At 41.1% G+C, this 25,158-nt stretch overlaps 1 protein-coding gene across 3 annotated transcripts in view; it reads right to left on the reverse strand.

Moving 5' to 3' along the window:
* IGF2R (insulin like growth factor 2 receptor) overlaps window positions 1–25,158 on the reverse strand; it is a 57,775-nt gene that overhangs the window by 32,325 nt on the left and 292 nt on the right. For 2 of the 3 annotated variants that reach the window (XM_042017081.1, XM_042017083.1), the window contains exons 2-16: window positions 17,244–17,377; window positions 11,829–11,953; window positions 10,054–10,152; window positions 9,525–9,654; window positions 8,403–8,523; window positions 6,294–6,411; window positions 5,593–5,619; window positions 4,626–4,788; window positions 4,290–4,470; window positions 3,452–3,555; window positions 2,897–3,061; window positions 2,070–2,210; window positions 1,574–1,720; window positions 549–680; window positions 5–152 (exon numbers count right to left, since the gene is read on the reverse strand). In XM_042017081.1, the coding sequence (XP_041873015.1) occupies window positions 5–152; window positions 549–680; window positions 1,574–1,720; window positions 2,070–2,210; window positions 2,897–3,061; window positions 3,452–3,555; window positions 4,290–4,470; window positions 4,626–4,788; window positions 5,593–5,619; window positions 6,294–6,411; window positions 8,403–8,523; window positions 9,525–9,654; window positions 10,054–10,152; window positions 11,829–11,953; window positions 17,244–17,377 (1,935 nt within the window). The remainder of the gene's footprint in view (window positions 1–4; window positions 153–548; window positions 681–1,573; window positions 1,721–2,069; window positions 2,211–2,896; window positions 3,062–3,451; window positions 3,556–4,289; window positions 4,471–4,625; window positions 4,789–5,592; window positions 5,620–6,293; window positions 6,412–8,402; window positions 8,524–9,524; window positions 9,655–10,053; window positions 10,153–11,828; window positions 11,954–17,243; window positions 17,378–25,158) is intronic. The other variant, XM_042017082.1, reaches the window with a different exon arrangement.

Consider the following 25,158-nt stretch of genomic DNA (forward strand, 5'->3'; position numbering starts at 1 on the left):
TCACCTTTTCGTTACTTGGCAAGCTGCTGACTTTGTGTGACACAGGTCATCAGGCAGGCTGCCACAGACGCTTATGTAAAACAAGTACTCCACCGTGTCAACCTTATAGGAACTTTTTGCCTTGGCCAGAGGTGATAAATCAAAAGAGAAGCCTAATCAGGAAGGAATAAACTTTATCAGTTCGATTTTGTTCCAATGTCTCTCACAGGTTTTGATTCAGTCAGTCACATGGCTAGTTCACCTCCCCCTGAGTAAGTCTCCTTCTATGTAATTACTGTTCCAGAAACAAAATGGACAAACTAAAAGCATGATTTCTTATAGAGAGAGATTTACTTCAGTAAAATGTGCATTTCATCTATTTTCCTACATTCACTAGCGGAGTATTAAGCTCATGCTGTTCTGATCTTCCATATGCACGTACTTAAAACTGTGGGTGCTTCTAGCATTAGGCTGAACTCACTTTACTCTTGAGCATCAAAAGGACTTACTTGTTGTGGCACAAGTTCTATCCCTAATGACCTTTCAACTTGCTGAACAGAAATACATACCTGCCTGAGGATCAGAGACTTGACAGTCATCTCCTTCACTTTTAGACAGGACACAGGCAGCAGCAGTATACCAGTCAAATGCATATGAACACTCACGCTCAGCCATCAAGATTGGAGCACTTTCTAGATCACCTGGTATCACAAGAGCAATGTGTTATGCATACAGACAGCCAGGCTGCCAACAGGAACTAGGAATCTACCTAAGAACATTAATTTCCCCAGAAAAGCAGACCAAGATAACTGTTAATGAAAAATAATTTTGATTCCATTTTCAAAGAAGAGGTACTTTAAGTCTTTGCATCCTCCTCCCCAAAATAAAATTTTAGCCCAGAAGTAAAGGTGGAGGGCTCAATCTGCTCCTGAGAACTATCACAATATTTGAAAAAATGTCTACTTTGACACACTAAATTGGTGTGTTTATAACAAAGCAATAGCTGTATTAGGAAATAATGCATAATCTGATCCTAAAAGCCAGCACACTTGGAAGTTTCAACTTCTTAAGGCTGAGGTAGAAGAACACAGGTTTTCTATTTCCCTGAGAGATAGTTAACTATCAGACTATTGTAATCAACATGAACAATATTAACTTCTGCAAATGTTTCTGCTTTTCATAAACTGCCAGCAGTTTAGGTACAAACCATACTTATTGGAAAAGAAGGCTAAAGTATCTGATCTCAGTTGAGAACGACTCCCATCAAGACAATCTAGGGAAAGAAAGTGCTTCGTATAGCTTCCAGATATTTGTGGAGTTTTAAACACTTAAACATACTTCAGTCATGTTTGGAAGAATCTTATTTCAAGAGACCTACTCAAGGGTTTTTAAAGAGTACTTGAATAACAGGTAAACAGAACTAAATACCTACAATTACATTGCCATCATTCAAACAAACCACGATGCTTCAAGCTTTTTCATAGAAAGAGATAAAAGACAAAATCACATGCTAATATTTAGCACTCATGTCTGGGCTTATTAGATGACCTTCAGTTTTTAACTGGATCAATGAACAGGGTGTGGATGTTCTCACCTGGTCTGCATATTAGAGTGAGTACTGTTTGGATTTTTTCTTTAGAACCACAGCTGTCTCCATTTGAATAGATAAGTTGAATATTTTCTCCAACCTTTTTAGGAGAAGATACAAATGTTCCAAGATTCTTACTGTTGTTTTGCTTATCTGTAAAGACAGTAAATACAGAACTTTTGCTTCTCTGAAAAGAAGTGAAGCTTCTGTTAGATTCTAAGACTTTCCATTTGTCTAGTTAACGAGAAAACATTGATTTTACCTTGCCAAACCATGCTACAAAGCCTACGGCTCTTTAGTTAGAAAAAGCTACTTGCATTATTTCTTCAAGCATCTTTGAGATCAGAAGAGAAACATGCTCCTAACTTCTGTTTCCTTGAATAAATGAAGGCACTCAGGACAACCAACCCCATTTGCAGAGAAAGTGACAAGCCTTCAGAGGCTTAAAAAAAGCAATGAACCAAAAAAACTCCAGAAACACCATGAACAACCCCTGACTCACCTACAGAGCAAATAGCAGCACCATCTGAACAGCTGGAAGCTCCTCCTCTCTTCCACACTTTATGGCAGACATTGATGTAGTAACGTTTCCTTTCTACCTCTGAAAAGCTACTGTCCACAGCTTCCCAGTTCTGGGCTGACTCTGAAATACAGAGGGTTGTCAAGAACAAGTCATCTGGCTAAATTGTTCCAGCATCTCCATGCCAAAATGCCTTTTATTATAGAGGACCCCACATTTCTGTGATGACCTCTCCTTCAGAGCATCCCCCAGCACACAGAAGCCCTAATCTCAGCTCCATTCCCCCACCAGCTGAGATTATACCTGCATCTGTCCCATGAAGCCACAGCTGCCAAATCCTGCCATTTCTGGATGGGTCCAAAGGTATTCCCTTTGCACAAACCACTGGGTGGAAGCTGCTGAGCCATGGTGGGTTCTGACTAGCACTGGTTGCCCAGAGAGATGGTGGATGCCCCATCTCTGGAAGTGTTCAAGCTCAGGTTGGATGGGGCTTTGAGCAAACTGTCTAGTGGAAGGTGTGCCTGCCCATGACAGAGGTGTTGGGCTAGATGATCTTTAATGGTCCCTTCCAGCCCAAACTGTGATTCTGTGACTTAAAACCACTTAAGATGGCAGCAATCAAGGCAGTCACTGACATGGCTACTTTCATAAGGCACTCAGTCTGTTTGGAATGAGGGAAGCAAACACCAGCATCCCAGAAATTCACTAAGAACAGCAAAAGCTGACTAATATTCAGCTAAAGAATAGCACTAGAGATGGCATGTAAACTCAGGACAAAAGTAACTGAAAACTGTTTTTTATTGCCATACCTGAACTGCGGATAAGAGGTGACAAGTCATAGTGTTTTCTCTTATCAGTAACTCTGCAAAGGAGATCTTTTTTCTCTTTAACACATGCATATTTTGTATCCCAAGTAAAAAAATAGGTGCAGTCAACTTCACCGGTGAATACTGGCATTCCTTTACCATCATTACCTTAACATGGAAAGCAGATGAACAGATATTAGGTTTCTAGTGGGGGAAGGGGAAAAAAGCAAGGAGACTTGAGGACTAGCAATGAGCAAGGAAGACAAAAAATCCCTTTGCTGCAGAGGACTTGCGTTTCTGGATTTTTTTTTTACCGCTGGCTAAGAAAAAAAAAAAGGTTCTTTTATACTTCCATCTTCTCAATCATCAGTGTAAATTTCGACTAGCAGTGCTACTACACAGCACATCCTGCTAGACATTGAAATTACTGCTTACTGTAACAATATTAATTTCTTGTGTTAGCTATGGCTCAAAGCAAGCATTCATTTGAGCATAAGGTCTACTAGCAAGCACAAAAGTCAAACCCTGAGCAGAGCTGTCACAGCTTGGTAAACTCACCTGCTGTTTCATTGCACTCGAAGTTAATGATGGTCATTCTCTGAAAGCCGGAACTACACGCATCCCCGTTCGGATAAATTAAAGTGAGATCCCCATCAGAGTATCTGGGTAAGAAGTCAGTTTTAGATAGAAATGTGGGGTCAGACAATCACACAGTGTTCTTCACATAACAGAAGTCACATTCTGGTTCATTTATTAATTGTCTCACTCCATGGGAAAACAAATGCTAGTTCAACATCAATACTGGCATTTCTACAGCAACGACGGCTTGCATCCCCTGATTTTTCTGATCACTTTTCATTAATTTCTATAGAGTTTAAAGAATGCTCTAAAGCTCCTCTAGATATGGTAGAATATCTTTTCCCATCAGTTTATTGTATGCCTGTTTTTGCAAGTGGAGGAAGTCATACTTCCCGGAAGATCACTGCAACAAATCTGTCACAGACAAAATGGAAGATTGTATCGACATGAATTAATCTCTGTTTTACAATCTCATGCAAACTATTGTCCCTATGTACCACTTGGGAATCAGCTTCTTCTGATACTACTTTACATGTAAAACATGAAAAAAGGAGGACAATAGGCAGTACAGCACAATCTGCAATTGGGACAACCAGGTCAGTGGAAGTCTTCCTGTCTACACAATGGCCTCTGCCAACCTCACTGGCACCTCTGTTAATGCTATCCTGGTATACTGTTACAGTTTTTCTAACAAAAAAGTGAGCAAAAATGCTTGCATTTTGTATCAACTATTGGTTACATGATAAGTAAGTAAGCATCAAAGCAGAAAACAAAGACCAGTCAGACCAGTTAGCAGGGCTAAAGAGCACTTACACACCTTAGGGTTTGGTTCGCAAATCTTCCTGCCACTTTTTTCTGGTTATTTGAACGTTTTACTTGGCAAGATGAAATATATTGTGTACCGTCCTTGCAGTTACCTGCAGTGGTTTTCCCACATACATTCAAGTAATAGAAATACTCCTCTTTGTCATCTTTGGCAAAATAGGGTGAGACATACTCTGAATGAATAACAAACAAAAAAGTGTTTTAACACACATCAGGACAGACATGAAACTCCATATATCTACAGAGGACACTTTTTCTGTCCCTAAATATGGAAATACAAAACTGGCTAGTAACAACCACAAACACAAAAGAAAAATATTGAGCTTACCTGAAAATTGCTTAAGTGGACTTAAATCAATGGAAATATCATGTTGCTCATTAGTCAGAAGACAGCTCTTACTCTCCAGGTAATCCCTGTGACAGGCATATTCAGTAACCCACTCAATTTCATAGCGACAATTTGTTTTTGCTGTAAGTTTGGGACCTGCACTCTGATACAGAAGTGAACAGAATTTAAGTTGTAAGTAGAGTTACTTGAAATATGCAAGCAACAGTATCACATTCCTTTAAGATGAGTAACAACTACTTCACCACTAAATTACGTACGATGTGCAAACATTGTTTCTGGCCTTTCAGAAACAGGTGTTATCAGTGATGTGGCAAACTATTACAAGTCTAAGCAGAAGTAAAGCATGAGACATTAGCAGCAGGACAGGAGAAGCAACAGTACTCTAAAAAGTACTTTTCCTTAATGTGTTGGGAAAAGTAAAGATGCAAAAATCCAAATGGCCTAAGCTTGGATTGCGTTTGCCTCAGAGAAGTTCTCAATGCAGGGAATAGAGATCAAATGTTCTCCGAAGGCAAAGTAGACTTTTAGGCACTGGTGTTTTAGCAACTTTGATTCCCTTGGTCCAAATCAAGACACAGACATTTGAGAACTCTTTAAGCCAACATTTCTGTCAGATGAGTTTTCTGTAGTGAAATACTTTTGCACATCCGGGAGAAGCAGCAGTCTTGGTTTTCCTCACTTCAAAGTGAAACGTTAGAAATTCAAATTGTTTCATAAATCTGTATTTCTGCCATCCACTGGAACAATTGGCAGATACACAGGTATCAGGTCAGTTACAGGCACAAGTATCACCAGTAATATTTCCCGTGCTACAAGAGTGCATAGCTATAGCAAGGTAGTACAAAGTGACAGTAGACAAGAGCCGGGTTTGTTTCTGCAGCAATGAGAGTTAAGTATGGTACCGATCTAGGACAGATGATGGACTAAACATTAAACCAAGAATTACCCAGACAAGAGTTCCCTCCTCATTAACCTGCAATGAAAAGCATCACTATTTGAAATGGTAGAGCATTAGCATTTGTCACTTCAGCCCAATTCAAGGTGCATAGGTTGCTGAAATTACCCAGCATCACATCGAAGTGACTGTCACACTGCATTCAAGTTAGGCTAAGACACTGTCCTACATAAACTGAGCTGTTGCTTAACACTATAGATTTTATTTGAAGTTAAAAATAATTCAGGAGCCTGCTTAGTAAAAGACAGACTCTTGCCATTCAATGACACTTACTTGCTACTATTTTTCCCCTGAGGAAGAACAGATTAATAAAGAGACCAAGTACCACACAACAGCTATAAGCATGGCCATCCTGACTGAAGAGGAAGAGTGCTCATTAGCAAGCAAAGCTCTGTGCCAAGGATTAACTCTACACTAAGCCCATCCTATGCTTAGAAAAAAGCCTTGAACCTTTAAATGGACAACCAAATTCACCGATACAAGAGACAACACACTCCTGGGGAAATTTTTTTCAAGTTCTTGTTACTTCTTAAGTTCTAGAAGACTTTAAAGACCATATCTAGAATCTCACACTCTTCACAAGCTACAAGCCAAGAATATTTATGCTTTCTTCAGGCCTGAATAAAAATTAAAGATAACGCACAAAAAAGTTAGTACCAACCAGTTAACACAGAGTAAAACACTGAAGTTACCTCTTCTCCCCTCTTTGATGGGCAAACAAAAGTGATTGTCACTGCTGGATTATGGCCTAGGCAGAAGGCTGGCCTTTCTTCATCATGCGTGTATTGTCTCTCATAACTCAATACAAGCCTAGAAATAGAAAATAACAAACCAAAAAGAGAATTAAGACACTGCACTGTACAGAAGGAAGACATTCTTGAAACACTCAATATTTGCTAGACTCTCAGGCAGAATATACCAACGTAGCCCTGCTCCTGGAAGCAACTTTTAACTTTTATAAGGTACTCATTCCTTTAATCTTAAAATTAATTAAAAATAAAGATTAAAATAGTCCCAGCAAAATTACTTAATACAGTATCTTCTGGTACCCTACCTAAGACTATGCTGATTGCCTTGTAACCCATATTGTACCAAGAATTTAGCTACAGTCACAGGAACACTCGCAGCTTTGCTCTCAAAACTGCTGCTGGAGAGCAGATGTGGCAAAAGTTCTTGTGAGTTTTGAAAGTAATATCCACTCAGGTTTTGCCAGATTCCTATACTTTACCATCTCTCTATGTATAAACTCTTCCCATTCTGCCCCCAGAATTAACAGCAAGACAAACTCATCAGGAAATTTGACAGGAGCAATGCAACTGGGTCAGATCAGGTGAGGCAGGAGTAGGAGAATAACACATGGTAATTATCTGACAGGGAGAGAAAAATAGCAAGATGACTTGGATGAGAGAACAGGAAGATCACCACAACTTCCCAGCTATGCATTATTATTCTATACAGTTTAACAGCTAGAAGACAACAGCTCCCAGAGCAGTGACATTCTGGCTTCAGATTAGCCACACCTCTAGCTGGCCCTTCTGTACCTCAGGACACAGATATCCAATCACCTTACTCCTTCCCAGGCCACCCTAGTCTGATAGAACACATACAGTGAATATTCCTGAAGCAATGAAGAGCTCTCCAACCCTAGCAGGGGTAAGCTTGCTTGCCTAGCACTTTTCTAGAGCACTCCTAGTTGCACTTCAGTATGAGAACAAGCTTGTGCTTCCTCAGATGTAAGCTACTGCCTTGGTACAGAACAGCTCAGTCACTTTTTTCACGCTGGGGGAAAAAGCCCTGCAACAAAGAACTAACAATTTCATTTGTAAACTAAAATAAAACCCTCAGCTGTACCACAGATAGGTCAGAACCTCCCTGTTACTAATTTATTCTGCTTGCTTTCTTCAGCTGGCATCTGAAACAAAGAGAGTACTGCAGAAGTCAACAAGGGTACTATTGACCCTACAGACAAGGCAAGCAGGCTCAGATGACCTGATCAGAAACATCAACATGTTAAGTAAGTTCCCTAAGCCCCATGAGATTGTTTGGGTGGCGTTTTAACACGGTTTTTTGTTTGATTATGGTTTGCTTCTGCTGGTGGTGGGAGTTTTTTGTGGTGGGGTGGCTTTTGGGGGTCTTTTTGGTTGGTTCATTCTTTTTTTTTATTTGTTTAGAGGGTTTTTTGTTGTTTTGTTGGCTTGGGGTTTTTTTTACTTCAACCTATACTTACAGTACAAAAGGCAGTAAATAAAAGCATCATCAAGAAAAGCTTCTTGAAATTCCAGCTCTACCACCACAAGGAACACTAAGTCTTGCATTGCTTACCTACTTCTTCTGTTAAGAATTCATTAAGGCAAAAAAAAAAAAACCCACAAAGGCAACATCTGGTCCTATTCTCAACTTTTAAAGTACTTCTGAAGAGTAGAGTGAGCCAAATACAGTGCATAAATCCACAGTGAGCCAAATGCATTTACCCTGTGGGCCCTCAGACAGTAGGCAGACAGGACTAAATCTTACCCTACTGCTTATGGGCAGAGAGCACCAATCACCCCTTGCTTCTGAGAGTTCTGCAACTCTGTAAAAAGGAGTCTCTCACAAAAAGGAGAAAATTTGATCTGTTATGGCAGTACCACAGAATGCCTGACAGACTGCTCTCACAGTATTTGAATATTTTTTCTGCTAATGCTTCAACATTGAAGAGGTATTAATGTTAAATTTTAGGAGACTCGTCTGTTACCAAGAGTGTTGTTTCCAGGCCAGACGACTGAAGTGTCCAGAGAAGTATTACCACAAGAATTACATACCTGTCTTTGCCTTGAAGCTTCAGCTGCTCCTTTGGATGGCCAACATCATATGCCACACCTTCATGCAACAAACAAGCAGCACTGCCAGTGGGGCACCTTCTGGTCTCTCCACTTGAAGTTCCTGGTTATAGCACACAGAAAAGAAGTTATAGGACTCTGTTTCTAAGCCCTGCTCTACCTGAAGTATCTTGCCATTTTATCTGTGGGTTCTTCTAGAAATACTTCTAAAAAACGGGCTACATTAGAATGTGAAACTGACAAGACAAAACCTGGAGTGCTTGTGGCAATTCATGCTGCCCTGGTTGGGGACAGCTAATTCAGCCTTCCTGCCAAAGTAGATGCAGCTAGTTGCTAGTACAGCTGCTGGATACACAGGGCTTTGAAAAGTTCTAAAATTGTGCCAAGTATTTCTTTTTTTTCCCATAACCAAGTAATGGGTAACCCCTCCTTACAGGGAAGGTTTTACCCCCTTGTTTCTTATTAACCATCTGATTCAAAGCTGTCAGCAAAAAGTTTCACACTAGCGGGATGTTTAAAAGAATAGACCTCTCACTAGAATTGGAAGTATTAAACCCTTAACAGGGGCACAAAACACATATTTAACTGCAGAGTAAAAAACACAGTGGGAATATACAGCTAAACAAAGCTTTTCAGCAAGTTTCAAATATGTGATTTTGCTGGTTTAATTCCTTATGCATATAGGTCTAAACTGAGAAGAAGGTGCACCAGTACTTAGGCAAGCACCTAACAGTATTTTAGATGCACCTCAGGACATTCATCAGGAACTGGGCAACAACCTGGTGTCTAAAGGAATAAATTTAGAGCACATGAAGCCCTATGAAAAATATTCGTCCTATTTGGCAGCAAACAAATGCAGATACAAGACAAACTGCACTCTCCCACTTAGAAAAAGCAACTTAGACTGTACTAACAGTACTTGCCCCTCCAGAAGGGGCATAACTCTGAACACCTCAATACTTGGAGGGTAGGGAGTTTGAAATAATTATCTAAGTCTTGAAATACTGATCTTTGGACATAGGACAACCTTAATGGAGACAATAGCAAAGAATCACACTACAAGAAATTTACACACTGACAGGTGACATAAGCAACCATTCAAACCTAAGTCCCTGCAGACATTTATGAACAAGGAATCATCATCAGAATCATCCACCAAGTAGTATCCTGAAACTTGGATGAGAGGATTCAAGTCATGTTTCTTGAGATCTTCATCGAACACATAGCAAGGGACCTAGAACAACACCAAAAAAAATTACATGCAAACCGTGCACAAGGAGGAGGAAGTTATGAACAGGCATATATGAAGCCCAGTTAGTATGTGGAAAAGTTTTTTTACTTCTGGAAGCTCAAAGCTAGACATGCTGATTAAAAGGAGGCATTCAAAGTTAGACTCTTCTGCTCCAGCTTTTAGAAGAGTTTTACTATAAATATCCATCCAATGCACAGAAAAGGTTGAAAAGTTATTCAAAATTCTCATCTCCACCAACTTCCAACATATAAGCTTTACACACCTATGGAAAACACAGGTTCATGGAGGTTGTTCAGATTAATTTGGGGTGGGGGCAAGTAATTAGAGTAAAACTGTCATGTATGTGAAGAGTAACTTCTGCATGGATAGTACATAGATTACCTCTTTCACAGGTTTAAACAAGTCCTTCTTGCAAGCCATAAAGGTCCTCCATTCAAAATAGTGCACACACTCTGTTGCTGTTACAAATTCAGGGGTACCCTATTTAAATGGGAAAAAAATTATTCTTTGAAAAACAGACTGGTTTTATTTTACACCTGTAGACATTAAGAAGTTTATTCAAGAGATTAAAAGAAAAAAAAACAATATAGCACATCACAAAACAAGGGCATACAGCTTCTTAATGGCACTTGTTAACAGCAAGATTGTTACATAACAGCTTTGTTGGGCAACTCGGGAAGATGCAGGATGCCAAATCCTTAGTCTGCATGTGCACCAATACTCCAATTATCATGTGCCAGTCCTAATACACAGTAACTGTATTCCATCTTTTAGAAGTGCTCACTATGCCAACTGAAAATGACAGAAGCACCAGCCTTATCTGCTTACTAGAAAGGAAGACACCAATAGAAATGCATATGAATAGGTTAACACAGCGAGGCAATGCATGGTGTATCAGTTCCCTGTCTTTTACCCTATAATAACAACTGATTAGCAGCCTCTTCTGCTACACAGAAAGAATATCCCTGACATTAGCTGTGTATTTTTATAGGCTCATGTTATACACATTTGTATATATTTCAAGATGGGGGTTCTACCATGGTTCAGAACTGGGTGTTCAACTGAATGTCTCTCAGTGAAAAGACAACAATTTTTCACTTTGCCCTCCATCACCTGAGCTAGAAGCACTTTAGCATACATAAACTGATTCCCTCTCTCATTTAACCCTGCCATAAAAGGGGAGGAAACTAGTTTTTCCAGACACTATTACAAAATCCTTTTACTACATCATGTGATGAACAGGTATCAGAACTGAGCTAACTAGAAGAAGTCTGAAGATCAGTATGATCTGGTGTTACAGCTGAAGTTGAGCAATAATTTTTAATTTAGTTTAACGAGTCATCTGCTGAAACAGAACAAGAAGCATTTAAGTCCCTGTTGCACTGGCACTTTGTTTGAGCTGGCTGGATTTCCAAGAGGGCTTGTGCATAGCAGTGTCAGTGCCAACAGGAACGCCAATAAATACTTCTCCCAGATACACAAATATGTGAACTGATCACAGTCTGTACCAATCTGTCATATCTATTCAGTGTGTGGAGGGTGTAACTCCAAAAGCACTTTGGAGTGAACTGCGTGCACACAAGCCCCTAGAAACTTTTCAGAGATCTCTAATCACACTTCAAACAGAGTCTCAAAAACAACTATTTCCTCAGAAGCCCAGACGGCTGCATGAGCACTGTTAGTTCAACAACGTGCAGACCAAGCCTAAGGCTTACTGTTGTCAACTATGCTGCCCCACAACAGAGGTCAGTCATTTTTTTCAATACTGTTCTATTAAACAGTCATGCCAGGTCCACAGCTCAGGCACAGCCAACAATTAAACAACAGCTTGCATTGTTATGGCACCCTGTACAATGTTGACTCATTCCTCCATATTAAACTAATAAAATACTACAGTGCAAACCACGTAAAATCATTAAAGACAAAGAAGAGCCTATAACCAGAGCTAAGCTGCAGACCTGCAACTATTTTCTACTGGGATTGAATTTTGAAAGCCACAATAAATCAAGCCCTTAACAGTAAAACATAACTGGCTCTTCTTTAAGCTATGAAGTTCAGCAATCAGTGCATCCAAAAGTACAGCAAGTCTCCTTAAAAAGTAAGTCAGAACTACTTGTCATTTCCACTGAAGATAAGAGCACATTATTTAGACTTACCAGTGTTTTCCCACACAGGAAGTTAATATTGCTTTGAATTTGGTGTTCACTGCCTTGCTGCAAGCAGCTATGTGTAGTGTTGAGCTCCAGAAGACTTTCAGAAACTTTTAGCAAGGCTAAGTCACCTAAGGTTTAAAAATGAGAGGGGGGGAAAAAAGGGTGTTATAACACAACGCCTTCACAGAAGCTCAACAGACAGGGTCTAGTTTCAACCACTGAGCAGCACAAGACACACCAGTCCACTTGAAGACAGTACAACTGAAGATCTTTGTGGATCTTCTGATTTGGAAGACCAGATCCAAGTTAAGATAGTGTTTGACATCTCTAATCACACTTCTAATTTCTTAAAGGTTTTTAGCAAACATTTTTTAAAATAAAAGTACAACAGCAGGTGCTACTACAAACTAGTCACCTCCTTAGGAACAAGGAAAGCTGCTACCAACTAGTTTCAATCACAATTCACTCCTTCCTCCTACCGGCTTCTATTTATTGGTTTCTCAGCCTCTATACCATTTATAATAATAGCATCAGCACAAGATGAGAGAGAGTCTATCATAGAATGGTTTTGTTTAGAAGGGACATAATCAACTAGATCAATTGCTCAGAGCCCTGTTCAGCCTGACCTTGAACATTTTTAGGGTGGGGCATCTGCAACCTCTCTGGACAACTTGTTCCAGTATCTCACCAACTGCATCATAAAGAAATTTATTCCTTATATCTGGTCTGAATCTACTCTCCTTTTGTTTAAAATTATTACCTCTTGTCCTGTAACTACAGGCCCTCTAAGTCCGTCCTCGTTTTCTTATAAGCCTCCTATAAGCACTGGACTGCTGCAATAAGGTCTCCCTGGAGTCTTCTCCAAGCTAACCAACCTCAACTCTCTCACTGTCTTCACAGGAGAGGCGCTCCAGCCCTGTGAGCATTTTTGTGACCCTCTTCTGGGCCTGCTCCAACAGGTCCATGTACTTCCTGTGCTGAGGACTCCAGAACTGGATGCAGTAGCCCAGGTGGGGTCTCACCAGAGAGAAAGGAGGGGAAGAATCACCTCCCTCGACCTACTGGCCACATTGCTTTTGATACAGCTGGCTTTCTGGGCTGCAGGTGCACATTGCTGGCTCCACTTAATCTTTAATGTGCTTAATGAAGAACACACAGGTGCCTGTGCACTGGCACTGTCTGCAGACAAACCCAGCACAGATCCACTGCCTCAGTGCAAATCCTCCACATCTCCCATCCCCTTTAGCACAGGTCACATGCTGCACGAAGAGTAAGGTCAGTGCTTTGTCACTGCACGTTGCTCTCCTTCCCAGCACTTGACATGAAGGGGAAAGGTGGAGCACATTTCAAGTCATAATGAGCACCAGCTCAGGTCACTGAAATGTTCCTGCTAAAGCCCATTTTGGTTAATATTAAACACCAACCCTTTTTAGATCTTACACGCTAACTTCAGCCTGGTTTTTTTTTTGTTTTTTGTTTTTTGTTTTTTTTTTTTTTTTTTGATAAGTAGATTTTAATCCTGCAACAAGTTTGGTTTGAACTATAGAAAAAGCCATAAAGTGTGAGTATTGATCAGCTTCCCCCTTTCCATTTTAGTTCATGTCTACACTAGAGAGAAAGCAAGTCAAATCTGTAATCATTGCAGATAGCTAGCTTTGCACCTACACCAAATGTTGTTTCATTTTAAAAACTTGTTGGAACTTCGCCCAGCCTGTTATCACCTCACTCAAGGCAAGCAAAACTACACTGCACCCAAGTAATATAGTCTAGAGACCAAGAGGAGCAGAAGTCAAAAAAACTGGGCAGAAAGATGATACAACTGGTTTGTGCCTTTTATATTTCCTGTGTTATCAAAAGGCCATCTTCAGGTTTTACAGCTTCCAGAACTGATGCTAGCCAAGTTGCCATGCAACTCTCTCAAACCTAAGAGCTACATACTGCTTTGAGAGCAAGAGTTTTACTTATCACATCATTGCTTAGAAGATACTGTCAAGGTATCCTCTTTACTTCCACAGATTAGCAGAAGGAAGCCAACACAACTTTCTAGGCAAGAGATGTATATAGTAACCATATGCACATGACTTAAAACCTCTCCAGTTATAAGTGTACACAGCTACAAGCCTCCATTTAGCAGGGAACTTATGGCAGCACCATCTGAGGACGTAGCACTCTGTAAGCACTAGTTTCTCTCAGTGCTAAAAACACAGTACATGGCTTTAAAGGCACTTGTGAACTGATTCCAATTTTCTCAGTTAATGCAATATTCAAGAAAAAACAAGTTCAGCCAGCATATCTTGTTTACTACAGGCCAACAGGCACGCTCTCTTCCCCCTTGCATGCTTACGATTAGTTTGGGAACTTGCTAAACGTTTTAACAAGTCTCTTCAGTGGCACATGCCTCATCACACCCTTGCTCACAGAGCAAGGGATATCAACCCCTTACATGATCAGCTTCCTTCCAGAGCTGCAACCACTTTTACTGCAACATCAAGCTCTCTCTACAACAATCACTCATGTTTCTTCATGACTTCAGAGATGTGTTCCCTCCACAAAGCAACACACTACTAATCAGCTAGTACTGTTCACAAAATTTAGCAGCAAATACTTCATATAGCACAGGTGTGCTAAATCAGTATTAAAGGCACTGTCCACAACACCTCCTGCTCATTGACTCCATCTGTTTAGCTACTTATCAGGAAAAAAGCAATCATGGAAGACATCCAATCAGTTGTCCAGAAGAAACGGGCATTTAGGTGGCAGCTATCATTTCATGTCCACTCATCCTACTGTAGCTGGACAAAGTGCACATTTCACCATCAGGTTAACAAACACTTAAAGTAATATCTCCATTTTCTAGGAGTAGTCCAACTACATGGCACATGAGTCACTAGGTGTCATGGTAAGTTAAAAAATTAAATAACTACCATGTTATTTCCATCCTCACTGATGTTCATGAACTAAATATTTGCCTACCCTTGAAAACTTCTAGGATTAATAGAAGTGCAGAGGAGAAAACCCTGGTACATCACACTGACACACAGTTAACATTAGCCACAAGGCTTCCCTGGGATACAGACTGATTACTGCCATGGAGCATATGGCCTTAACACCTCTTAAAGCTGGGAGCAACGAACAGTCCTACAGCTGCCATCCCCGCACAGCTGGTATTTAAAAAACAAATAAATTGTTTACACTGATTTTTTTTTTTCTGAAAGAATGAAGAGCACTGATTAAGCCCATATTTGAAGAAAGCTTACAACTCAACAAAATTTATCAGCTGACAAATTGCCCTTCTTCCCCCATATAAAGGTCCTTCAGCTGCCCTCATCTTTGGCATACATGTAACCTCATGTCATCTGGATTGCTTGAAGACAAGTATGTGGTTTACCTGGTTTAGGTAACTGGGAATCTATACCTGCCTAGACCTGGATCAAAGAGATTCCTCTCTTCTCACTAGGAGTGATTTTTTTTATTTTTTAACAAACAAACTTGAAAACCCATTAGCATGATCTAAACTCAGTGTGATGGTAATGAAGCTCCAAGGCATCTAGAGGCATGAGTAAGAACAAACCCTGGACAATCTGACCAATAGAACAAAGCAAAATTCAATGACAATGTTAAATGCACTGCCTTGATTTCTCACTTTATTGCAGGGTAGTTAAAAACCTATCCTACTTGAACAAGATTTGTGGCTTAGCCTTTGAAAGTCACTTCAAACTGCCTCAGCAAGACCACACTACATCTGCTGCTAAATCCTCTTCCACTCAGTACCACTGAGGCACTCAGGAACTCAAGGTTTGCATACAGAGGAATATTTGATACTGCTCAGTCATCACCCAGCTCTGTTCTCCCTTCCTCTTTCCACAAGAAGTGTGGAACAAAACCTACACAAGCCTCTAGTTCTCACACTTCCCTGGCAAGAACAGACTTCCTCCATCTCACTCCACCTGCCACATTCCAGTCTCACCCAAAGCAGCATGTTAAAACAGAAGCTTAGATGCTGCTTTCTTTTCTAATCCACAGGCAACTGAAGCCTCAATGGCATATGAGCTGAGACCCCCATCAGCAGGAGATAAAAATGTGTTTCATTCCTAAAACATACAACAAGAATAACAGCATCCAGTGCTCTAAGATGCCACGCTCCTCAGAGCAGATGCTACACTACATGCAGTTGCAGTTTCAATATAAATGCAATCTAACCAGTCATCCCAGAAAACTCTGGAGCCTGAATATACCTTTATTCATGCACTCAGTGATTCTGTAAGCCTGGGTCCCAACATTAACAGTTTGTTTGAAAAGCACCAATTAATCACAGACTGCAACCAAAGTATCTCTACTGTTAATAGAGAGGTGTGGGGAGAATAGAAGCTGACCAGCTGCTGTACATTGGTATTTGACATTGACAAATGACATTTGACAGATGAGAAACACCTTCGTCCTCACTATATTCCAGCAGCTCAAGCTCAAGCAATTCAATGAAGACTCACAGCTTCTTGTAAGAGCTATCTGCTATTGGCTGACAAGACTGGCAAACATGCTAAATCAGACTTCAGATCTGCAGATACTATGAAGCAGTCTGAAGATATATTGCTCTTCAGAAAGCTACTGCTTTATTCTATTAGAAGTAACAGTCAACAATCAGCCGCCTCTTGAACAGTACTCATATATTATTGTTAGCCAAAACACAAAAGCAACCTTGAAAGCAACAAACATCCATGAAAATATGTAACATGAACTCATGAAAAAATACTGTTCAGAACACAAGGTGCTTCTGACTGATGAAATCAAGTGCATGTGTATAGGAATATGCCAGTTTCATATTTAGATCAGTATGCACAAGTCCACCTCTCCTCAAAATATCAAGAACAGCTGTGAACTACCGAAGTCGTGACCAGATTTGACTAGTGTAACCAAAACCAGGGAACTGCATGTAATTAACTTCCTTTCTGTGTGGAACAACTTGAAGACGACACCCAGGACACTTAGCAGTACTCCCAAGATTGCATTACAGAGAGTAACCTGCCTCTGAACAAAGACCAGATATTACATCAGGCCAGGCTGAGTATACTTTAGAGCTGTAACTTAAGCTCTATCCTGTGTTAGTATTTACAAAGTTGTACACAGTCCATATCCTGCCACAGGTAGATGCACTTATGCTACTTGAGATAGCCTTGCATACTTTCACACTAGATTACAGTTAACTAGACCATAAGATTTCACAGTCCCATAAAGCGATTATCTACAATCAGATCATGTTTCACCAAATCTCCCCAGTAAATCTGCAACAAAACAAAGTTTTACACTGTTCCAAGAAGGGGAAAAAAAAGAAATCTTTGCTAACACATCAAAGTTTCTAATAGTTATAAGACCACCCACTAACATTGCTCTAAACTACCTACAATACACTTGTTTACTTACCTACAGAAAGATAGGTCTTCTTTTTGATGTCATATGCACAGACTGCACTTGTCCTTCCACACTCTTCAACACCAGAACAGAAATTTATTTTATAAAGCACCTCTTTGTCTGCATCAATTGCTTCCCAAGTGTAACTGAAAAGACAAAAATGCCTGTCAATTGGTATTCAAGTTGTCTGAATTGCATATCACCTAGATACAAGTCCCTGAAATAGCCAAGTTGAAGGCTAAGAGCACCACTAACTTAAATTCCCATTCGGTTCTATATTTGTAAATACCAGAAATAATTTCTATTTTGTTGGGACTAAGAGCAAAACAGATTTAACCACTTGTGGAATGTAATATCAAATCCATTTTTCCCCCTTTCTTGAACATCCAATCATCCATTCTTCCCCATCAAACCTCTGTGAAGGCCACTCTGACTAAGGATCATTACCTGTGATATATTATCCTTGCCAACCTGATACATTTCTCAGATGTCTTTGGCAGGCTGGACACTACTGCACCTTAGTATTCTGCCCAACAACAGTGGCAGAAGTGCTAAGTCTAAGTGGAATAGAGCAGCCAGTCTCATCCTGCAGTGGAGCCACCCAGCTTCAGGGTCAAAACTGGGGTTGAGAGTCTTACAGTATTCAGACCAAAAGATGCTAACAGTACATATTAGGGCCTAGCTGCACCTTAAGGTATTTTATATATATATATATGTACACCTCAGTATCTCAGTATCTCAATAGAACAGTTCCTAAAGGATGATGTAAAAAGCTGCAAACCAAGCAAAGCTATCCACAAGACACTCAGTGAAAGACCACAGTACCTAGCTACAGACATATCAGAAAGCCAGCTGTCTAAAAACTGGGAAAGGAACATGAAGCTCAGGTTAAATATAACTGGGAATAAATCCAAGTAACAGCAGAAAAATATCAAATGCAGCACAGTTCAGAGGCAGAGCAAGAATTCCTTCCCCTCACAGCAGGCACTAGGACTGCAGCAAAATGTGGTCAGTCACATGACACAGTACTGCTCAGTTTTGAGGCAGGCCCAGGTCACTTAGTTTAGAGCCAGGAACTCTTTAGACAGCCTGGCTTACTATCAGGGTGCTCTGGCCAAGCTCTGTTAAAAAAGCACAGCTCAATAAACATCTGCAGTCACCTTGGCTCAGCTACCCCTCTTCTGGCACTGGCAGCAGCCTGCATCCTCTGGACACTTGATTTTTGCACGATAACAGATTCCGCAGCTTCCCTTCTATCCCAAGTGGAAACTTCAGTAGGATTAATAAAGACTCATCATCACATCAGAAAACTGAGGTCAGCACAGTGACTTATTAGGCATTCCTGTTATTTACAACTCACACAAAATTTAGTGCACCTATCTGACCCACAGAAGCATTTGTCTTAATGTACAATTCTCAGTTGATAAGAAGCTTCACGCATCAGGTTTGTTTGCCTTAATCTCTAGGTCATATGTGTTGCACCACTCAGCATTATCATACTCCAGATTCCCCAGGAGGAGAAACCATTCCTGTTCAGCTCTGAAGTCCAGTTTTTGGATGAGAAAGGGGCAACAACAGTTCAGCTACTTTATTTTAAATTTTAAATCTTCTGAGAACTCCTCTCACACCCAGTGCATCCCAGATCTAATCAAAGAGCCAGCAGTAAGATATCACATACTTTTCCATTTTAGTTACTGACTACGGGGCTCTTGGATTCCCTGTACTACAGCAGCCATGTTCATTTCAGATTGCTAATGGCTGGAACGAGTTAGGGACAAATACAAGAGAATTCTCTGTGAACTGAAAAAACAAAGAAAATCTTTATATATTAGTGTATTATTATATTTGAGGCTTTATATCCTAATATAAGGGTCAAAAATAACTTGCCAGGTATTGAGTCATACCCAAAACACCAATAAAATTATGTATTCAAGGACTGTGTCTCAATCCTAGACAAATACCTGCCACTATTCTTTCCTTATAAGCAGGCAGACCTGACCTTTTACAATCATACTGATGAGCTCTCTCAGCTAGTCTGTTGCATTTCTGAAGTGGATAAAGGCAGTATCGATGCAGAAGGATGATGAGAATTTAGCTACACTACAGAATAACCAAAGTTCAGCAGCGGAATAAAGCTTTTCAACACACAAAAAAAGAAGTTAGAAGAACCTGACTATCTTCAAGGGCTCTGAAAACATCAAGAGATTAAAACCAAAGCTGGTTTTACATCCAGGAGAAAATGCATTTCAATCCAAACCCAATTTCTTCACAATGAAGCCTCAGAAAGTTAGCATTTCTCAAATTGAGAACTGAAAATTTCTCAAGGGCTCCGGTACTCTTTTTTTTGACTGGTCTCTGAAGATGACAAAAAGGTAACATATAATATTAAGGCACAAAGCTTTTAATCAAGCTGGGGTGTTCTTCAGTGTGTTGTTGGTTTTTATAGGGAACTTGCAAGTTAAAATCTGTTTGTGAATGGAACAAGAATTTAAATCCTTCACACAACTGAATTATCATTCAGAGATTAAGGTTTTGCTTCCCCAGTCCATGTTAACATGTTATGAAACAGAGGAAATCAGCATCTTCAAGTCAGTTCACCCACAGGCAAAACAGAAACAAGACAAGCAGTTTACAGAACAGAAGCAAAGCAGACACTGAAGCCAGATCCTTCCCTCTGCCCTGTCACAGGCCCCTGGACAGGGAAGGTTGAGGAATTCTTCAAAACAGTCCACACAAAAGGAGTATGAAATCCAATGTTCAATCATGTTCCAAACCACAACTTCAGGGGCCCATAGAAGTGGAAATCTAGTGCAGTTCCAGAGTAGTATTACTTTCATGGATGTTACAGGGACTTCTATTTTTTTTTTTTTTATCTGTGGGAAGAGCAAGGTGGGATTTATTCATTGCGAGTAACAGCACCCTGGATGTAGCCTAAGCAGCTGTTCTCAGAGAGATGAAAAATACTTTCGCAGTAAAAGCAAGAATTATTTCTCACACAAGTAAGATTCCTGGCACTAAATCAGTACCTGGGAACAGTTTCAAGTTGCATGTGCTCTACTTTTCAATAAAATACAAGCTGACCTCTCCACTACAATCCATAAGGGAAACAATCTCTTGGCAATCACATTGCCCATCCTGACCATGTGAGTCACATGGACTGGCTTCCTCCAGCTAGCTCAGCATTCACCTCCACCAGTGGTGAAGCCTGATGTAATTACCTCCTTGCCAGGGCCAGACGAAGTTATCTTGTTTGAAGGGCTTAAGCTATCCTGGTTCAATGCAGTTGAGCTAGTTTAGGGAGCTGTTATACCAACAGCTTTTAAAAGCAACAGCCATGATCACAGGGTGGGGTGTGATGCAGTCTCTGATAAAGGGAGCTCAGTAAAATGATACCTCACAGATTAAACCATTCAAACAGCCGTTTCTGGAGCAATTCAAGGTTGGGGCTCAAACAAAATGTCTGCCCTGTTTAAAACTGTCAAACAGTTATTTTTGCTGAAACCACAACATGACGCTTGTTTTCTGATAAACCCAACTGTGAGCTATCCCACAATTAGAGGGATGAAACATACACTCACGTCAACCACCCCCCACCCCCTGCCCTGGGCAGGCGCTCCTGTCTCCTGCCAGCGTTGCTGGCCCAAGCACCTGACACAAGCTGGGCCCAGGGACTGTCCTCTCTCAAAATTAACTCAGCAAAAACAACAGGTGCATGTGCATGTGTGTGGAGGGGGGACTGAGCCTGGCCAGCTCCCCCTATGGCCATGCACCAGCAGTGGGAGGCACAGAAGGAGGCAGTGCCAGCTCAGGCCACTGTCAAAAGCAGTTGCGCAAGCAAGGTCCAAACGAGTTGTTGAGAATAACCTTGCCTGCAGGTCAGCCTTTCCAGTTACCTAGCTTTGTTTTTGAGACACTGAAGCAATCGCATAAAAAAGTAAATTAATCTACTTTTCAGCAAGCTGCAACATCAAATGAGAGCTCTGCTTTTTTTTTTTTTAACTAATCAAAGAAGAATATGAAAAAAATAACATAAGAAAGGGGAAAGCAAGCCTAGTTTACTTTGTAATCAGAAGCTGAGGCACTGAAGTCAAGCAAGGTTCAGAAGGCTAACACTTGTCATATCATGTGCATCCCAATGCCAGAGCCACTTTGAGGTCTGAGCACTAGTAAACCACTTCAAATCAGCAGAGCACCAGAGAGACTACTGCCACCATTCTCCTAACAATAGTTCAAGATTTTGGTTCTCAAACTGTTACCCGAGGAATGACTGCTGGCAAGAACAGTACACCCTGCTCCAAACAGCTGTAAAGCATAGATGCAAAGAATCATGCATTTTCTCTCTGGGGAATGCACTGAAATAGCTCATTCTGCTGAGGGGGTGTTACACAGATGACCTGGCAGAGAGACAAGGCAACCTACAACCACAGAGTTGGAAAGCAGATCCACATGTGATTATGCATCCACACAATTTTGTGCCCAGATGCTTCTCAGCTGTCAGAACATTGCAGAGATTAAACGAGTATCCAAAGCTCTTTATGAGCAGTTTCAACCACCACAATCTCAGGCAGACAAGCTCAGGAACAATTTCCAGGATGGCCACTGCAAATTTGACACTTGCAGCTCACTTGCCACAGAAATCACTATTAGATGTGACTACCATTTTCACATAAATATGTATGGTAAAGAAATCTCTATGTCAAAGCAAGCTCTCCATACAGAAAATGCAAGCTTGAATGGCACAAAGTACAGCTGTCACTATGCCTCAAGAGCTTTTTAATGCATCCCTACCCATGCTTAATTCTGCCCTAGCTCACCCGTCCCCTTTTCCAACTACCACGCACACTGTTTGTCTTCAGGCAAGTTTTCTTGCGTGTGCATCATGCATGACAGACTTACAGCTACACCACAAGCTCTTCAGCTTTTTGCATCCAGAAGACATTTGGTCTTTCATGCTGCACTCTAAACCACACCTACTACACCATTTTACAGAGTGTTTAAGAAAAGGGGTAGCAATTTGAAGTTTAAGTACACAAGAGCTACAGAAGGGAGCTCATGTGCTGAGAAATCACATTCAGACATTACAATGGCAGCTTCCCAGGGACATGACACAACCATTCACATCGGTATATAGGTCCAGCAATATCTTATTTATGACATCTCCCACTTAAATATGTCAAAGCGCTTAATAGAGCGGAATGAGTGCACCTAAAGGTCACCTCTCTGTACTCAGCATGTGCTTCTTTACCAAGGCCAAGCTGAACGCTAACTCCACGGTTTCAAGCAGCACAGATGAGGACAGTTGTGGTTTCACAACAAGGGCTGAAAAGACAGTGTTTGAATGAACAGAAGTGTAGGTACAGTCAGCTGTAGGAGTTGTGTTATTAAAAACTATGCATTTAACATAAAACAGAATTGACTTACAACCCCAAAATTTGAAGTCTGCGTAATAGCAATCCTGTGTTGTACAGCAGCTTGAGATTCCCTTACATCCACAAGTCTAAAAATCATTGAAGTTATGCACCAGTTCCTATCCTTGCAAGGGGGCAAAAACATCACCTGTCATTACATCACCTCTCATCTAGTACAGATTTTCAGGCACAGCCCACAGAGGAGGCAGTTTCTGTCTGCTGCTCTACCATCACACTCGAAACATATTCTGCTTTTTTTTTTTTTTTTTTAAGAAATAAAGGAAAGTTACATAGCAACTTTTGCAGTGTTATGTGGAAAGTGAACCCAAACTCTCAAGATTTGAAGTAGATGGACTTGAATAACAGGTCACAAAATTAACTCTAATTCCAGAATTTTTCCTGCATTGTAACACAAAAGATATAAGGGGAAGAAGAAAAATTCAGAGAGAGACCAAACTGGCTAGTAACTTCTTATATCCAACCAGTTCCCTGTGTTCTTTCCCAGGTGCTCATATTGCACCAATCCAGGAGAAACCTCTACACAGAAGATAAAAAAAGAATTCCAACTGCAAGTCACATGACAGCACAGTCAGCTGTCGGAGCAAACAAGAACAAAGCATAACAAAATCAGAGACTGAAGCCATGTCATTAGACAAAGTTTCAGAGAATGAAAGCTTTTCTTCCTTCCCCAGACCATCCAAGCATACCAGCAGTAAGGCTACACAAAACAATGAAAACCTCCAACTCGAGTTTAAGTAGCCTCATGCCACAGTTCTTGCGCAAAGCAGTTTTGACACCTTTCCTCCTTCTGGCAAAACAACTTTCCTATTCTTACTTAAAGGAAAGCCAGTGCCTCTTCTAATCCCCAGCAGTTTCCTTCTTTGCCCACCTTTTGACATTCACACACCACACACAGGAGCTGCTGCAGTTTCACCAGCCCTATCACAGCACACAAAACCCAGGACACTGTTTTCTTAACGGCTGTAAAACAAATAAAAACCTTGTCTTAAGCCAGTACAAAAATAGGTCGGTCAGGGACTTCTCCTGCACACTGGCATCATAACTTTTGGCTGAAAATTCCACCAGTAGCGTGTTTGCATTACCTGCATCATTCCTCACTTGGTATAGTTTTTTGGCAACTATACCCAAGAAAACACTTCACCACTGAACTCCTTGGGGACTTCCCACCTAACAGACAACAAGTTCTTGTTTCTTCTTTTACCCATTAGAGATTACTGGACATAAGTCCTTCCAAGCAGTTTTTACCCTGCCATGGCACAACAGCAAATGCATGTTTTTGAAGCAGTTCATCTTAAAAGGAAACCTGCTGATTGTGCAAATTATGTGCAAATTATTTTCACTTGCCAGTAACAAAATGAAACTAGCTTAAGTAATTTGCCTCCAAAATGAGACTGCATGTCCCTCCATAGCACTCTCAAATATTCCACTTGTCACAGACCCACAACAAAGCAAAGACAGACATTGACAGGACTTAACACTACTCTCAGAGTAGGAACTGCTTGACAATCAAATAATTTAGGGTGGGTTTAAAAAAAAAACCAACCAAACCAAACAAAAAACCAAACCAACAACAAAAATCACTCATCAGGGTAGCTAAATTCCCTCCAGAAGCTACATGATAGTTTCTCATTTCTGTCTCAATTCTGCAATTAGGGTGGTCATCTGACAAAACCACAAAACCAATTTTTGCCACCCTCATGGGTTATTCTTGCAAGCCAATCTACTTTTTTTTCCCGCTTTTTCAACATTTAACAGTATCATATCCCAGACTCTGCCAGGTGGACAGCCCATTCCCTCCAGAGATCCAACCTCTGCCCTTAGTGTTACATTCAGTCTGCTACATTGGTGCCTTCACAGTGACACTGAATGAAATAATGTGTTGTTGTATGTACCCTGCATATTCCGGCTAAATAATTGAGAAATTAAGACCAGCAAGATATTGGTGCTAGACTAAATTCACGGCCGAAGTTAGAGCAGAAAAATGTCAAGACATGAATAATGATGACACCTCGACATGGCAGTTTCTGAAAGCTTTCCTACCTCGCCTGTAAGTAACTGAATGGCACATGGTGATGTCCTCAGCAAGAAGCCAACTCTCAAGTGACATCCCTTCCAAACCAACACCACTTCGTGTTTTTCAGACTACACTGAACACAGGCGCAGTCCTGACCACAGGCGACTTACACAGAGCAAGTCTACTCATCCTCTCACCCGCAGATTTCCTGTATTTGCAGAGATCCACGCAGAGAGGTCCCGGAGGGGACCGGCCCCTCAGCCGCCCCTCAGGCTCCCAGTCCTACTGCGCGTTCGCCATGGACCAGCCTCGGCCTCACGCCCGGGGACACGGCCACCGCTTCCCCCGGAGATCCCCGGCCTGACCCTTCCCGGAAGGGGCGACCAATAGCCGGGGCGACCAGGCCCGCGCTGCGGAGTCCCGGTGCTGCGCTCCCGCGGAGGGCAGGAGCGGCACGGGCACCAAGAGACATCCCGACCCCCCC

This window comes from Corvus kubaryi, unplaced genomic scaffold (assembly GCF_017639235.1).
Source record: "Corvus kubaryi isolate FWS band 111438036 unplaced genomic scaffold, C.kubaryi_AGA036_p1.0 split3-73, whole genome shotgun sequence".
Classification (NCBI taxonomy): Eukaryota; Metazoa; Chordata; class Aves; order Passeriformes; family Corvidae; genus Corvus; species Corvus kubaryi.